General features: G+C 38.1%; 2 protein-coding genes, 1 long non-coding RNA gene and 1 pseudogene across 6 annotated transcripts in view; 2 read left to right on the top strand and 2 right to left on the bottom strand.

Moving 5' to 3' along the window:
* Nucleotides 1-16,028, top strand: part of LOC149105299 (uncharacterized) — a 341,662-nt gene that overhangs the window by 186,312 nt on the left and 139,322 nt on the right. The window lies entirely within an intron of this gene.
* The window catches only part of LOC110046682 (alcohol dehydrogenase class-3-like), a 145,567-nt gene that overhangs the window by 4,716 nt on the left and 124,823 nt on the right, over nucleotides 1-16,028 (top strand). For all 4 annotated transcript variants that reach the window (XM_020752374.2, XM_089270737.1, XM_089270735.1 and 1 more), the window contains exon 3: nucleotides 9,680-9,767. In XM_020752374.2, coding sequence (XP_020608033.2) covers nucleotides 9,680-9,767 — 88 coding nt within the window. The remainder of the gene's footprint in view (nucleotides 1-9,679; nucleotides 9,768-16,028) is intronic.
* On the bottom strand, nucleotides 3,958-4,740 carry LOC110063298 (uncharacterized). Its single transcript, XM_089270734.1, has one exon. The coding sequence runs from the start codon at nucleotides 4,723-4,725 to the stop codon at nucleotides 3,958-3,960; it is 768 nt and encodes a 255-aa protein (XP_089126860.1). The 5' UTR covers nucleotides 4,726-4,740.
* Nucleotides 4,955-5,839, bottom strand: LOC149105311 (E3 SUMO-protein ligase KIAA1586-like; annotated as a pseudogene).

Raw genomic sequence — 16,028 nt, 5'->3', positions numbered from 1 at the left:
TGCACAATGCAGCAGTTGTCATCACTGGCACATGCCGTGATTCATAATGGAATAGTTGTTTTTAAAATAGAATCCTGTTAAGAGCTATTTCAGTGTTTCTTTGCTCAAAGATCAACAGATAGAGGCTGCTGTTAATCTTCTTCAGTCTAAAAAGGAAGTTGTTGCAATTTTGCTGACCTGCTTTAATTTGACGAAAATCTGATATATCAACTCTATGCAACAGCAAAAGAAATAGAAATGTGCAAATGTTGAAACAAATAGAAGAGATGAAAGAGCTTAGGATTCCTTCCATCGTTGTGTCAACAAAGGATGACGTGCTTCTGCTGATTGGAGAAGGGAAATACAAGCTTGTTTTTGGGAGACAGCAGAGGACATTTTGGATGCAAAATTCCAAAACATGTTCATGCTCATTGTGGTTGAGGAGTGCCACACCATGTAACACCTTTGAAATATATTATCAGTTCTCCGCAGATAATGATATGTAAAATGTCTTGCCAAGATTCCCCAAGTGAATAGCAAAAGAACTAGCGCATATCCTACAAAAATTGGATGGACCACTTGATTTTGGCTTTCTCCCCTTTTAGCAGCTTTCTTGAATTTGAAGAAGTCGTCTGAGATGACATTCGCGACACACAAACACACGTTTACAAACTGATACTTGTAATCAATTAAACAAGCAATTTGCTGCTCAGTTTTTGTTGGTCCAATTTAGTTAATTGGTCAAGGGGGGAGCTGTTAGTAACAAGGTGATAACAGGGGGAGGAGCCTAATAAGCCCACTTTTTTCCAAAGATGTCTACAGCCTCTCAATTCTTCTTGCTCTCTTCGCTCGCAAACCCCACCCCCCACCCCCGTGTGCTTTGCGCTCGCTTTGCTCGCTTTTTCTTTCATGTGCGTAAATATAGAGAGGCTGTGAACAGTCTAGGATAATCCTAAAGGAAACCACCCTTAGTAAATCTGTTCATGTTCTGATGTTCCACTGCCCTACAATAACTGGAGACGTTTTGCGCCGATAAAGTTGAAACTTCAAAAAAATTGCTAAGGATAATTTAAAAATCAGTAACTACCTTATTGCATGAAATTTTTGCGACACTTTTATGTTGTGATTTTGGGGTACACATATTTTGTAACACTTAAATTTTGCGAAAATTTTGTATTTTGAATCACTTTAACTTCGCATTTTTGAGTAACACACAATTTATTTCCTTGGCAATGTTACTGACGTTACTTTAACATGTCCTTCAAGAAATTGAGTAAACTAACTTAATCAAAGGTACAATAACGTCAAAAGTAACAAAAACGCACTAGCAGGACTATATGTCAGCAGTAATGTAATGTGAGTCACTTAATTTTCACGTCATGTTATGTTCACGACACTTATTATTCAGATCACTTTCATTTTGCCTTTTTTTTAAATTGCAAAATTAATGTGTCACGAAAATTTTATGCTATAAGGTGTAAATGACCCACAGAGTATCCCTTTGTAAATATCTGATACAATTTCTTAATTTCAATTGATTTTAATCGATTATCGATTTTATCGATTCAACATGCTGGCACTAATGACACAAGGCAGCCCAAAGGACCTTTGATTATGTGGTGTGATGTAATTTTTTTGTGTATTTTAATTTCTTTTCTTATTTTTATTGATTGCTTATACTATAGCTACATGTACCCTTAGGACAATGGTAGCCAGCCATGCTTTTGATGTTATATGTGGATCTTTACATGCATTCCTGATCCCTGCATGTGTGACTTTCCAGGAGCAAAGCCACGTGTAGATTAGGGCTTAACAGGAGCTTGAACCGCTTGAACGCACATTGTAATTTAAAGAAACCAGGTCACAGTAAAATAAATCGTGCGCTTTTATTGGAAGGAGCGATAAATCAACAATATAGGAATCAAGGTAACAAAATAGGGATGTACTTGTGATGTGAAGTCGTTGTGATTGTGATTGTGTGGTTTGAACTAAAAACAAAACGATACAAAAGGCTTATGTAAGCTAATACTAGCTAAGATACAAAACATAAATCAAGGATACCGATAGAACATAAATCTTAAACTATAATGACACGATTATGACTAAAGATGTGCAGACTTACTCTGATCTTGCTCCTGCAAGGGTAGCAATGGTAGAAACAATAGCTTAGCACGATAGCAATGACAGCGATAGCATAAAATAATAACGAGAATGTAGATGGCGTAACTAAAACTGATAAAAATGTGGTGTCTCTAATTATGTGATTCCAAAGGTTATATTACGAAACTTGCATTGATCACAGCAATCACAGCATGAATAGCAAAAACTTAAAAAATGTACATAATCGTTAATAAGTAATAGTTATTTAAACAGAATAAAGAAGAAAACGAGTTACGAAAGTAACAGCATGTACAGATCAGTGTCTTGATACTTGGTTAAGGTTCCAGAATGCATTTTGATAGGATGCATAAGGAAATCATAATAATTGGGTGATTATGTGGCAAATTTTTGTCATTTTTTAGACCAAGGTTATTAAAATTTTATCTTGGTTTCACCATGAAACATGATTGGGGTTATTTCTTTCTCAATTAATTTAGATTTAGCTCCTAGACAAGTGTAATACATGATTCCACATTTTGAGATATTTACATATTTATGTGATGCACTTTGTCAGTTCAATACTTTGTCCTTCCTCGGTTAGAGTCTTTCTCATCAACACTGGTTGTTGACTATTTTGGGTTGATTAGAACATGTTTGTTCATATTTGAGCACTTTTACGCTGCATTTGTGGCAGTGCATGTGTTTTGATAGACTACACAACTGAACAAAACCATGAGCCAAACAGGAAAGTACATGTAAATGTAAATATATTTTATTGTGGACATAATTATTGTATTAATTAAATGTTGAGCCAAAAGGTAAAAATTGAACCCTTTGACTGCCAATGGTGCATATACATACCCTGAATGGTTGTGCTCTTTGTACCACTTGTGATGTCCTCAATTTAAATGTCACCAGATGTTCTTGACAAGCAGATAGTAGAGCTAGGATAGATCTATCTGCATAACAGGCGGTTTTGGATATGGCCAGCATTCTGACGTAGCAAATTGAAAAAGAACGTTATCAGGTTTGGTGCAAACAAGATGGAAAAATGGCCTATTATACCTATGATATTGATCAAGGTTCCATTTCCAGGCTTTGCCCATAATTTACACCCAACTTTTTATGGCAGCTAGAAAGAAAGAAAAACAAGTCCAAATTTTGGCTTGTGTGTGTGCACCAAATAGATCTTTTTCGCTTGGGCAGTTTGTTTTCCCATTACAGACCATGTGATATTCTCTAGAGAATTGTTCCTTTATTAATCTTAAAATTATTTATTCATATGATTGTGCACACAACTATTTGAAAATTTGAAAGGAAGAATTCCCAAGAGTATTATCGCATGGTCTGAAATGGGGCAACAAACCGCCCAGTTGAAAAAGGTCTACTAAAATATTGTACATTTTTGTACCCAATCTTGGAAAAATCGCTTTTTGGTAAAAAATAGCTTTCTCAGCAAAACTAAGGCACAAAGGGTTAAAGACATTTTTAAACTCTAGTTGTGATAGTTCTAAACATAGCCTTTTGGTGATGTCACACTTTGTACATTGATTGGTTGTATTAAACAGTGTTGTCATTAAAAAATGTAATAGGTGTCTGATCTGAACTGAGTAGGCGGCTGAAGTGAATTGTGCTTGCGTAGGAAGCATGGTGTGTTGCTGAGCAACATGCCCCGCTACGGGGGTTTGAAATTTGAAACTCTCTAAGACATGTTTTCCAGCATTCTGGGGCATATTTGAGTAGCATTTTTTAGCCAGACATTGATGTTAAAATCAGTTCAAAAATACTTAGATATGTATTTTCTGTCTTTAATCATAATTCTCTACAGGCATCAATTTCAATTTCTATCAAAAAGGTTCAAAGGCATATAACAAGATTTCAGAAAAAGATGTTATCATCTAGATCATCACATTCACTGTCATAATCAGAGTCTGTGTCATCGTGGCAGGGAACATCAGCAGTTAGGTTTAATGCAGCACTTGCAATTTCCACCTCTGATTCACTGGAGACAGCTTGAAAATCGGTAACTGGTGTGTCTGTCTGCACACTAGCATCAGCTATTTCAGTGGCATCGCTTTGTATCTGTGATGACACTGAAGTTGCACTGGCAGATGACAGTGACTCCCCTTCATTTCTCTTTGGCATCTTTCTTCTTTTTTGGGCCTGCCACTTTTCAATTGCCACTGTAATCAGTGCGTTGCATTCAGGTGTTCCAACTTGGGGTCCATTGATAGCAATCATCAGAAGGACCTGAAGCATATCAACACCAAGCCTATTCCTCAGCCTAGTCTTGATATGTTTTATGGCACTGCACCCTCTTTCTGGCCGTGCATTGGACACTGGCATTGACAAGCAAATTTCTGCAATGTTTGCAAGGGCAGGGAACACAGTGCTGTAAGCGGTTTTGAGGGAGATAAGCCGTTTTAGGCACCACTCGGTGGCTGTTTCTTGGTGGCTTTCGTTCATCCCTTCTTGAATTTCCTGCTTCCAAGAATCCATGTCAAATTTAAACTTTTCCCACTCTGCCAGCAGTTCCTCTTTCTTTGTCTTCTCCTCCTGGTGACCTTGATAGAAATGGTCTGCCAGTGTCTTTACTTGCTTGCTTCCCTGCTCTGTAAAAGAACCAGTTCCTGGTGCAGGTAGCATTAAGGGATTGAAGATTGAAAAGCCACTGACAATAGGGAGTTCACCATCAAATCTGCTATGAATATTCTCCTTCAGGGCTTTGATGTAATTTTCGAGAAGACGTAGCTGTTGGGTTTCTTGAGCAGGGGTCAAATTTAACTCACAGGTTCAAAGGCGTCTCTCTAGATCTCTCTTAACAGCTACAAGTGGAGACTTAGTTTCTGCAATCTCAGTCAATTTGTGAATGGTATTATTGACTGAGGGATGAATGTGGGAAAAGTTCACATGTCCTCGCTAAAATTCTGCTCAGAGAAGAAAGGACAGGAAGGACTTCCCTGAGAATGTAAATGGCTCCAATGAACTTGGAAGATGCGATCTTGCTCAGCAGGCCAGCTACTACTGCATCATTGTCTTTAAGTTGTCTTAGTGTCTGCAGTACTGCCACAAAGTCATCATGGATGGACTGTGTTGCTGCATCAAAGGACAACCACCTCATCTGACATGCCTTCTTTATCTTCTTTGCAACAACTTTCTTGTTCTTCTCAGAGAGGACTAGGGACTACAGATTCATCTGCACTTTTAGGTAAATGGCAGTACGCTTTGGTGAATTATCAAATAACTTCCAAACCTACCTTAGCCAGAGCTCAACATTGTTGATGTATTCAATCTGGGCAGTTGTATCGGTGCAGGCCAGTGCCAGCTTGTGGCACAAGCAGGGCAGAGAAATCAGGTGTGGATTTACTTCCTTCAGTCGACTTGCCACCCACTACGTCAACCTGTCATCACCGCTACACCATCAGAAATCAGAGAGCTACAGTCTTTCACCTCTAGACCAAGCTTGTTTAATTGGGTTGTGAGGACTGTGAAGATGGTTTCCGCATTTGCTGATGTGGAGTTTTTCAGAACATCTTCAATGACCAAGAAACTCATTTCAATGTTCCCTGTTTTTGTTGTTGAGAAACTGGGCGAAGGTGATAACCATTTCCGGGACAGAGACATCTGTGACCTCATCAGTTAGGAGACCAGAACAATACGCTTTCTTCACCTTTTCCAACAAGTTGTCAAGAAGAGAGCCGCCCAGAGCTAAAAATATTTCTCTAGTGGAACCCTGTGCAGAATACCAGAAATGTTTCATCTCATCAAGACCAAGTACTGTGAACAGATTAACCAATGATGAGAACTTTTGATTTGAAACTTCCTCTTTCACAAGCTAGTATGCTGCCATAAGAGCCTTAAACATGACATCATCTTTGACAAGTTTCCTTTCCTGCACATCTTTATGAAATAGGGAGACCCATCCTAGCATTTCAGCCTCAATGGCGTCCTTATTTTGCTGGGTTGTTACGTGATCATGAACCACTGACTTCTTGAGCCGTACACGGGGCGTTGCATTGAAAACTGTGGACTTATTTTGCTGGTGTTGTGTATTGTGTGTCTTGCATAAGCAGCAAAACATTCCTCTTCCTTCCTGGTAAACCAGCCAAGCCAGACCCATTTTTGTGCAAGCGTTTAGGCTCTTGTCGAACAACCAGCTGTGTACAAATCTGTGGCAGCTAGGCCTTAGATGAGACTGCTCTTGGGCTGACAGGTGCTGGCAATGATTTGTAGCACACTTGTAAAAGTTGTGCATAACAGTGTCTTCTGGAAGGGCAAATAGGGTTTCAATATCTTTCATCATCTGAGCTGTGTCTTTAGGCCAAGAAGTAACTGCTGGTGATTCTTCCACGTTTCTCGTTTCCTCATTTGGTTGTACTGTCATACTTCCCTCTCTTGGTGCTTTATTTGGAAAGTTTCTTTCCTCGATGCCACTACTTTCTCTTTCCAATGAAACGTTAGTGTTCTTGGTCACAATTTCTAGAGGGTTAATTCAAGCGTTAAATGAATAAAGATTTTTTTTAATGTATGAACTTCTTCCTCAACAAAAATGTTTCTATCTGTTTCTTATAACGTTTTCTTTCGGCACGTTTTTGGCTTTTTTTGTATATAAAATCTGGTTTATAAATTTGGTTTGTCATGTAACAATTCAATTTCCCCGTTTTTCGCTATAAAAACCCCCTGGGCTCAAGCTCCACGTTTTTGTTTAAAATAAGCATGTTTCATTCATCAAAGTATTTTCTCTGATCTCTAAACATCACAACTGATAAACATCTGGAAATCACTTGCCAAATGAGCAAGCTTTGCAAAATCATGGAACATTTCACCTTTATTTTTTTAATTAAGATTTGCTTAGTGGTTTTTAATGATGAGTACTCCAAAAGGTCCATTAATTTTAAGAAAGCTAAATGGCAGGTATTTTAATTCAACAGTATTTGGTGAACAATTTCTAACGTCGCAATGGTTGGATCAAAATTTTCAATCGTAGAACTCTGTTTGCGTGTCTCTGTCGAAATTGTAAACAAAAGAATGAAATTTTCCTTCAAAATTGTTGTCATGTCTCTGTCTGATAACATAAATTATATGTTCTATTCTGTGATTCTAAAAAAGCAATTAAGGTAATTCCTCTGAAATAAAAGTGACGATAGATTTTTGTTCAAACTTTGTCCACTAAATATTTGTCATATGATAACTTCAATTTTGAAATAAAAAAGGGGGGTGCCCATGCTCATTAAGGAGCAGTGAGGCATTGAAAATGCCCCATTTTGGCATTATTTAATGCTTATTATAAGAACGCATTCCCAGTAATTGTAACATCTTTGTGAGCCCGGACTCATAAGAACACGCATTAAACTACAGTCAATACAATGTGTCGGGCACAAATAAATGTTTTAAGTTTGATTCAGACAGAAAGCTAAATCCTTGATTAAAAATTTGAACCAAATTTCTCGACATGGTTACCGACTGCAAAAAAGAAAAGACCACAGTGTATCTGCTATTTTTCTTATTTATTCAATTTTCAGCAATAGAAATTAAATCAGTCTTTTCTCACGCAAAGCTTATGATTAGTTAATTACAATGACTAGAAAAAAAATTGGGGTGCCCGTGCTAGTTGGTGAGCTAGAGCCATTTTTCAATTGACAGAGCTCAATGTCAAGGCAAATCCGTCATGTTTTCAATGTGTGTGTGCACGAGCACGCGCTAATGACACCATAAATTATGCACAGTAAGGATGCGCAATGCAAATGTGATGAATGACCTTAAAGAAAGTGTATCTGTCCTGAACTAGAGAGAACATCTTTCTATGAGAAGTTAAATTATTTAGCAGTACGTGTTTGCGGCAAAGGAGAATCTTCCTGCCTTTGAAATCTTAAGAGTGAAATGGACACAACAGTTTCAGCAAGGTGAAATAGATCTTCATGAACACTTCCTTCTCCAAACCTCTGAAAGCTCTTTCGAATGTATGTAATGGATCGGCGATAATTTACCATTGTATTTAAATGAGGTTTATCTGTGGTATTAAATGCTTCGGTGAACTTCATAATTATAGTATTTGACAGCGATCGAAACTCTCTCTTTGGTAGCTCTCTTTTTTGCTAGATTTTGTCTTCTTTGATTGACTTGAGAAGAGATCACTTTTTTCGCTGGTCATCCATTTTCGATTTTCGAAGCATCAATGCACGTGTTAATTGCAATTGTTTCGTGCTTTGTGACAGTCTCATTTATATTACTCAAGTTAGCTGTCAACACCACTGATAGTTTTTGCACGGTACTTCCTGTACAGGTTTTTACTTTTTTCCTTCTTCCATAACATCAGAAGTATACAAGAGAATGATTGCTAAACTAAGCCTCAGATTTACAAAAAAAATAGATTTCTTGGGAAGACAAACCACAATGTTACAAAATTTCTGGTGCACAAAGTAGCTGGCGCAAAATGGTCTGACAGCTGGCAGGTTTTGCTGCCTACCGGCTTCTAATGACAACCCTAATTAAAGGAATAGGTTATTGCTGCGGAGCGAGCGTAGCGAGCGAGCGGCAACGTAATCAGGATTTAAGAAGAATATATAGAGGGGGTACGAATTCTCGAACTCATCACTTTTTACCAGAATGCATTGCAGTTAACCAGACTGCACTGCGCCACTTTTACTGGAGTGCAATGTGCCACGAACAACACGAGGATGTCATACTCGTCGAGCCGTCGTCCTTTTTCGCGTGGATTCCACTGAGAAAGTTTGCTCTGATTTACCTGTAAAGCGATGTGAAGGAGATTGTGCTTGACTTTCACAACTCTTGCTATGCAGTATGTGAAAGTTTGTAAATCTGGACGATTAATTGTGACATCTTAATCTTAGTATGTCATTTCTTAGCAGTCTCGCCTCCTTTGCCGAATTCTTAAATGAAGAGAAATCGTCGTTACTAAAGCCTGTAGAATAATTAAAACAACCAAAAACCGAGGAACACGCTGATTTCATAAATGCTGCAATCTATTCCTTTTCATCGAAACATGAATTTAAGCTAAAGCTCTTAAATGAACATGTTCACGATGAACACGTTCTCGAAACAGTCTGTCAAGTTCTAGAGATATTTAATGCGTACCAATACAGAATTTATAAGTTAGATTTCTGCTCCTACAATTTCCACATCTTTCGATTTTTGCGATCTGGTAAAGGGGAGGCTGATGTGTATCGTTTTATGTCCAAACATACTTCAGATCACAAATGTGCTTTTTTGTCTCGATCCTTTGTCACACCTCGCCATCGATGCATCATCATGCATGAAGTTGATGCATACAAGGACAGATTTTAAGTGACACCACGATTTGACACTACTTTGAGAAATAACAGTTAAGTCTTGAAACGTGTAGATAGATGAATCACGGCGTTAAATATGTCACTATCAACAGAATGTGCCGCAGCATTACTATCTTTTAGATACCCTAGTTACTAGTTACTTTCACACACACAGTTTTAAGAGATGGCAAAAAATTGTCTGGCCTTTTGCCAACTCGATGATTTGCCACTCACCAGCCATTTTGTCTTCAGGTTGGCTGATTTACTGGCATTTAAGGACATGACATTCCTTTATTATTACTTTTTTTCAGGCGACCATGTCATCCCTCTTTACATTCCTCAGTGTGGAGAATGCAAGTTCTGCAAAAGCCCAAAAACCAATCTTTGCAGTAAAATAAGGTAATTGTCCTGGTGTGGTTTGAATATTTATTTTACATTTGTCCTACTAATTGTAATCAGTTTGAAAAATTTTGAACAAAAATAATCAAAACCACAGCATAAATATCTACAACATGTTGGCTAAAAATGCAATGCAACTGTTAAACACAAATTGGTGTTTGTTAATTGTTAACACAAACTGGTGTTTTCATCGTCCTATCGCCAAAAACCTGGTTTGCATGATCTGACCATTGTTGAGGAGATTGTTACCTGTTCTTCAACTGCGAAAAACATTGGAGTTCATGTACTTGATGAGTTTATGTCCATGGTTGCTCATATTACTGCCGTGTGCAAATCTGCATTCTTCCACTTGTGCAACATATCCACAATTAGGAAGTTTTTTACGACTGAAACTACTAAAACTCTGCTACATGCCTTTGTAACTTCAAAGATTGATAATTGCAACTCTTTGCTATATGGTGCTCCTAAATATTTGTTACGAAGGCTCCAGTGAGTGTTGAATTGGGCTGCAAAAATAGTGTACCAGGCTAAAAAGTATGAACACGTAACCTGTCCTCATGGAACTACCCATTGGCTACCCACTGAGCAGAGGATAAACTTAAAAATTCTACTGATTACATTTAAAGTGCTACACAACCAAGCTTCTACATATCTAATTGACTTACTTACTCATTATCATACCTTGAGATTACTTTATTCATCTGCGAAAAACTTGCTTTGGAATCCAACCTATAATCTTCAAACTTACGATGGGCATTCTTTTGCTGTTGTTACGCCTTTGCTGTGGAATCCTCTACTTCAATCTGTCAAAGATTCTATATTAGTTGACACTTTTAAGGTTAACGTAGACTCGAAAAAGCATCTTTTCTTGAGTGCTTACAACAGATGCTGATTTTCTATTGTTTTACAATGGTTTTTACAGTTTTTGAATTTAGTCAATTTTAGATAGTTTTGGTAGGGTTTTAAATAAGTTTTTGTGAATTTTTAAATCTGTATTTGAGCACTGTTGAACCACTGGGAAACAGCACTATATAAATGTATTATTATTATTATTATATTGTTATTACTATTACTATTATTATCATCATCATCATCATCATCATCATCATCATTATTATTATTTTTATTAATTCAGACCTGTCTTGCCTTGAATTGTCTTGCCTTTCTTGTGCCAGACAAGTTGTTTGTGTGGTTCAGTCCTGTACATTAAGAACAAGCTGTTGTGATCAATTGCTGACTGGTGAAACCCCTTCAGAAATGCAATAAAGATGAAAATGCGATCGCCTCTAGTGACAAACAAATTATAATGGGCAAATCTTCACAGAGATTGCGCAACTTCCTACACCTGGGATCAATAATTGAAGAGGTATTCCCTAACTCGTCAAATGCGGAGTTATATCGGCAGCTTTGTGAGGAATGTCCGCATTTAATTTGCTTCCTGGCCGCTGTTTGCAAGTCTGGTCAACTGAAATCGGTGGAAAAAGGTGTTCTCTATGGACCAAACACGTTGAAAAACCTGAAACAAGAAATGCTCTTTGTGCTGCTGCCTATATTTGCCTTAATAAGTACAACCAGAAGCTCAGCACCAGCTCACTACAGAAATGGTTTGTTGTTGTTGCACGGCAGCGTGAAAGCGGCGACATTGCAAAGGTGTCATCACAGGCCTAAACGTGTTGACCTGGTCTTTCATTGCATATAGATACTTAAGGCGTTACAACCAAGACGCAAGCATGTTCTAGTTTCCATAAAGTCTTCAGTAGACGTTGCAGCAATAATTGACAAATTAGACTCTTCCTGAAACCAGGCGATAGAATTCCCAAATCATCTCGCTTCTACACCACAGTTTCCAGGCATAGCTTCTGCTCATGTTTCAAACCAGAGATATGAAGAAAATGTTGAATTGCTCAAAGCTGTCTTTAATTCCACGTCCGTAAACTGTGCATTGTACGCAGATGCCATCTTTGTAGGTCTCAGCAAAAATTATACAAATTTACAAGCCATTGTCAAGATCTGTGTAAAATCCATCAACAGTCATCAATTCAACCAATCAGATCTTTATACCAGGAGCTGGTATCATAGAACGGCAGCATCAATACAATGTCTATAGGCTCCCATGCACTCTCTCTCGTCACCAGACCGCTCTCAGCTAGCCCCAATCACCCTAGACCACACTTGGCCAGCTCGCATCAAACCGAACCGGGAGCCTGTTCGTAGGCTACAGTGACCAGTTGTAAAAAATACAGCAAGTAACTATATGTGGAACTTCTTGCAAGCGACAAGTTCTCATAGATGCCTGCAACCACTTTTAAAGCTAAAAGTTTGACATTTTCTTTTGTTTTTAATCTCCCGTAAGCGACCATTTGGCAGATAATAGAGCCCAAATTGGATAATAAGGTGTTGTACATTATTGCATTCCTGGGTAGTACAAGAGATGAAACTTCTTCAATATGGGAAGTACTGGATTTTTTTTCTCGAAATTGATGTTACACACGAACAAAACATTTTACAATGTTACCCATGTTTAATAAAACCACAGTAAACACACTGCACTTCAAAACAATGTGCTTGTCGCTGAACAAAGTCATACATCGATTTTACTACGTTTTTTAACGTTCTCTCCTCTTGTCAACTGCCGTGGATGTAAGTACTCTACGTCACATGTCATGCATCATGAACTTCATGTTTACACCCGAACAAAAAATGGGGTAGGCCTGTGCAGTTACCATATACTAATGAGGCTAAAATTAGGCCCAATATGGTTTAAGCTTCTGTAAGCAACCACCTAGGCTTGACATTTTGAATGGTTGCTTAAAAGCGTCTTCTAGGCATTCAGTTAGTTGGTGCGCAGTGCGAAAAAATGGCGAGCAAAAAAATAGGGAGAAGCGTGGCAAGAGAAAGCAAAGGAACGTCTGTGGGCAAACTTAACAAAAGCTCCCTCTGCCCACTTATGGACCACCTACAGGGGCCCGTAACAAGACTGCCAGCTTCTGGTTTTCAGTTATCAACAATATAGAATGCAACTTTGCTACATGTCCATGGATTATTTCAAACTTTGTCACTCTAAAGGCAATATGTAGAGACTTTCAAACATATCTTGAAACAGAAATGAACCTATTAAACAAAGTATAAGCACATGGCAAATTACTGAGGTGTCAAAATCTGCGAAGCGAAAGGTCAAAAGACTGAAAAGAGAACTGCAAATGTACAAATTTCACGAACCGTAGGAGTCATGTAGGCCCGTCACCCCATTTTTCACACTTTCAGTTCTTTGTGGCTCTTTCCTCCATGTCTTCCTCAATACCCATTGCTGTTGCAACAACTCCAATTTTGTTTATCTGTCTACTTGGTCTTTCATTATGGCCATGTAAGGAGAAACACCACGTCACTCATTGAAAGGTCTCTGACTGCTGCCACATCACATTTCTCATCCATGTCAGTAACATTCCAGTGTTGAAAAACCTGTCAACATTGACCAATCAGAGGGTATACGAGATCCTGGTATACAAAAACGACCTTTTGTTAAGTTTGCCCAGAGGTGTTTTTCGTTTTCTCCTGCCATGCTTCTCCCTAGCTTTCTGCTTGCCGTTTTGTGCACTGCACCCCAACTAACTGAACGCCTGTAAGAGGCTAGTCACTTATAGGAGGTTCAACTGTATTTATTTACAACACAGTTTTTATTCCCCTGAATATGCCTTTCCACTCATTCACTATCTGCTACCTCCAATCCCCACTATCTGGAACTATGTTGTGTTTCCCTTGAGATTTGCGAGAGTGGGGTTCTACTGTTAGTACCTCCCACTTGAAAAGCCGATAATTACCGAGTGTCAATAAACATTGTATGATATTGCAAAACAATGTGGAAATGGAGCACAGGTATTCAGCAGCTTGAAATACAGAAAAGCAGTAAATTATTACAGGCTGACCAGAAAAACACCTTCTCTGGACCTTTTACTTTATTATGAACAATGTGTGTTATAAGTATAAGAGTTAGTGTACATTAGGGCATAACAAATTGATAATTTTGATAGTCAATAAAAGTCAATAAAAATCAATAAAATTGATAATTTGTGACCCTATTTGTGAAAACCTGCCATAAGAAAAGTCAACACAAATGTGTTTTCCCTTACAACTCATGGTTAATGCGTTATAAATGCAGTGCATTTCATTGTCAACACATTGTGCATGAGTTCAACCCATTGTGGATCGCTGTCAGCGCATTGTGTTTCGTCGAACCGTTGTGGATCACTGCCAATGCATTGTGTTTCGTAGTCAGTGCATCGCTTCAAGCTTTTGATTTCATTATTTTAAAACAAATTAAGAACAAATGCACAGAAAAATTGAGCAAAATGCAAAAATCGCGACCATGGTCAAAAATGAAACCAATCTTAATTTTCAATTTGTAACGAGGTATTAACGAGTTTTCAAAGGTTTTGGGGGTTACTTTATCAAAATGCGGGTGGATTTTCGAATTATTTGAGAAAATTGATTTTAACACTCTCATTGGTGAAAAATAGCAGAATAATTAGCATAAACTGGCATGGCATAAATGTCTTTATGTAAGTAGTAAAGCCTATATCATTGCGAAGAATGGAACTAATTTGAAAGGAGGAGTATTTGACACTTTATTTATGCCTACTGTACTTGTTGGTTCTAGGTCATGCTCCTTGCTACGACAAAACACATTCTTTGATAAGGTTTCACCACAGTCCCGGCAAATCGAGTTTCACCTCATAATTACAAACCAACAATTCGATTTGTGGCCATTGTTCAATCGGGCTTGTTTTTTGGTTATAATGTGTCTAAATGTTCTCCTTATACATCATTTAAAAATTAGTCTGGGGTTTTATGCGAGCGCTTTATAAAACACCTTCAAAAATTGAGTAGTTTCACTAAAGTTTGAACTAATTAGCATATTCCCGACACTTGACACGTAAGTGAAACACGCAGGTTTTGAAGAAATTGTTGCACTAACTCTGCTTCACACTTTAACATGGATGACTTACTTTTACATGCTGTCCGGCTATTCTCCATTTTATGCTGAGGTCCAGATCTTGTTAAGGAAAGTAACGTAGTCCATTTGGTCAAGGGTCACGACTTAAAGTCACGGTAACGTCAGTCCGTGACGCTCAGGCTTCTGGGCAGCTCTATTGTTAACACACATGAAGCACACCGATGGAAATGAAATTTTCAAGATCAGGAAATGCATTCTAGTACCAAAACAAATTTTATTTCATCTATCCCTACAATTTGCGGCCACTCAGGAAACTCAGATTAAAAAAGTTGGATTTGATGTGTTGTATCCCCTGACGCTGGCTATTTCAATGGCAGCTATTATCCCCGGCTATTATGATGTGTGGACGTAAGTTTATACAAGATCATAATCTCTTGGTTAATGTCGTTAAGGGCTTTAATATAACTGGAACATCATTTCGTTCATATTAAAATGGGCCTTTGCTCGGGAGCTTTTTTAGGGTGAAGGGAGTGGAGCTTGTCAATGGCAGTTTACTGTACCCTTTCTATGTTACTTGTATTTTGCAATCCCAGAGTGACCGTGCCATCATTTTGCTTAATAGATAAATACAAAAATTCTTCACATGATACAATTATCACATTACAAAGTGAGAAAGTATTTCATGGTGGACAGCAGCTACACTTTTTCCAAAAATCTTTAATTTGACTTGGGTAGACTTGTGTCTTGAAATATCTCGACTACAGCAAAGCAAAGACCCATTTCTACTGAGTCTGGCAGTGATTGATATCTTTCGTATCGGAACCGCAATGACCGCCAACAATGGTAAGAAATGAACACGCCTTGCTGGCCATGATGCTTATAAGATGGATTGTTCAATTACGCCAAAAATAGATCCCTTTGTCAAGAGTTGTCAATTTCACTTCTCTTTTTCTATGCCAAGAGCGTCACGTATTGTAATGACAGAGGGGGGACATTTCAGTAGATTAGAAACTCTTGAAATAGCATTCTTTTCAGATTCAGGAAATGAGTAATAGTCTAATACTGAGGAAAATAATCAGCACATAATTATTGAGCTGTTTCTTTTCTGAGCAAGATCGCTATTAAACACCAAGGCGAACCTGGAGTAAGGTCCATCCACTCCTCCCCCCCTGAAAAAGAAATTTTTGGTTCTAGCATTCAAAACATCTGTTTCTTTTAAAACATCAGGAATTTAAGTGATTATTGTATAGAGCAAACAGTAGTATAAGGGGAATTAACTAAATACCGTTTTGCATCAGGGGGGCTTATTG

Source organism: Orbicella faveolata, unplaced genomic scaffold, assembly GCF_042242905.1.
Source record: "Orbicella faveolata isolate gen_17 unplaced genomic scaffold, um_ofav_v1 contig_34, whole genome shotgun sequence".
NCBI classification, from domain to species: domain Eukaryota; kingdom Metazoa; phylum Cnidaria; class Anthozoa; order Scleractinia; family Merulinidae; genus Orbicella; species Orbicella faveolata.
The sequence above is the reverse complement of the archived record's forward strand: the minus strand, read 5'-3'. Positions and strand labels throughout refer to the sequence as shown.

Coding starts and splice junctions, on each gene's coding strand:
- LOC110063298 (XM_089270734.1), bottom strand. CDS start 4,725: ATGCTACCTGCACCAGGAACTGGTTCTTTTACAGAGCAGGGAAGCAAG.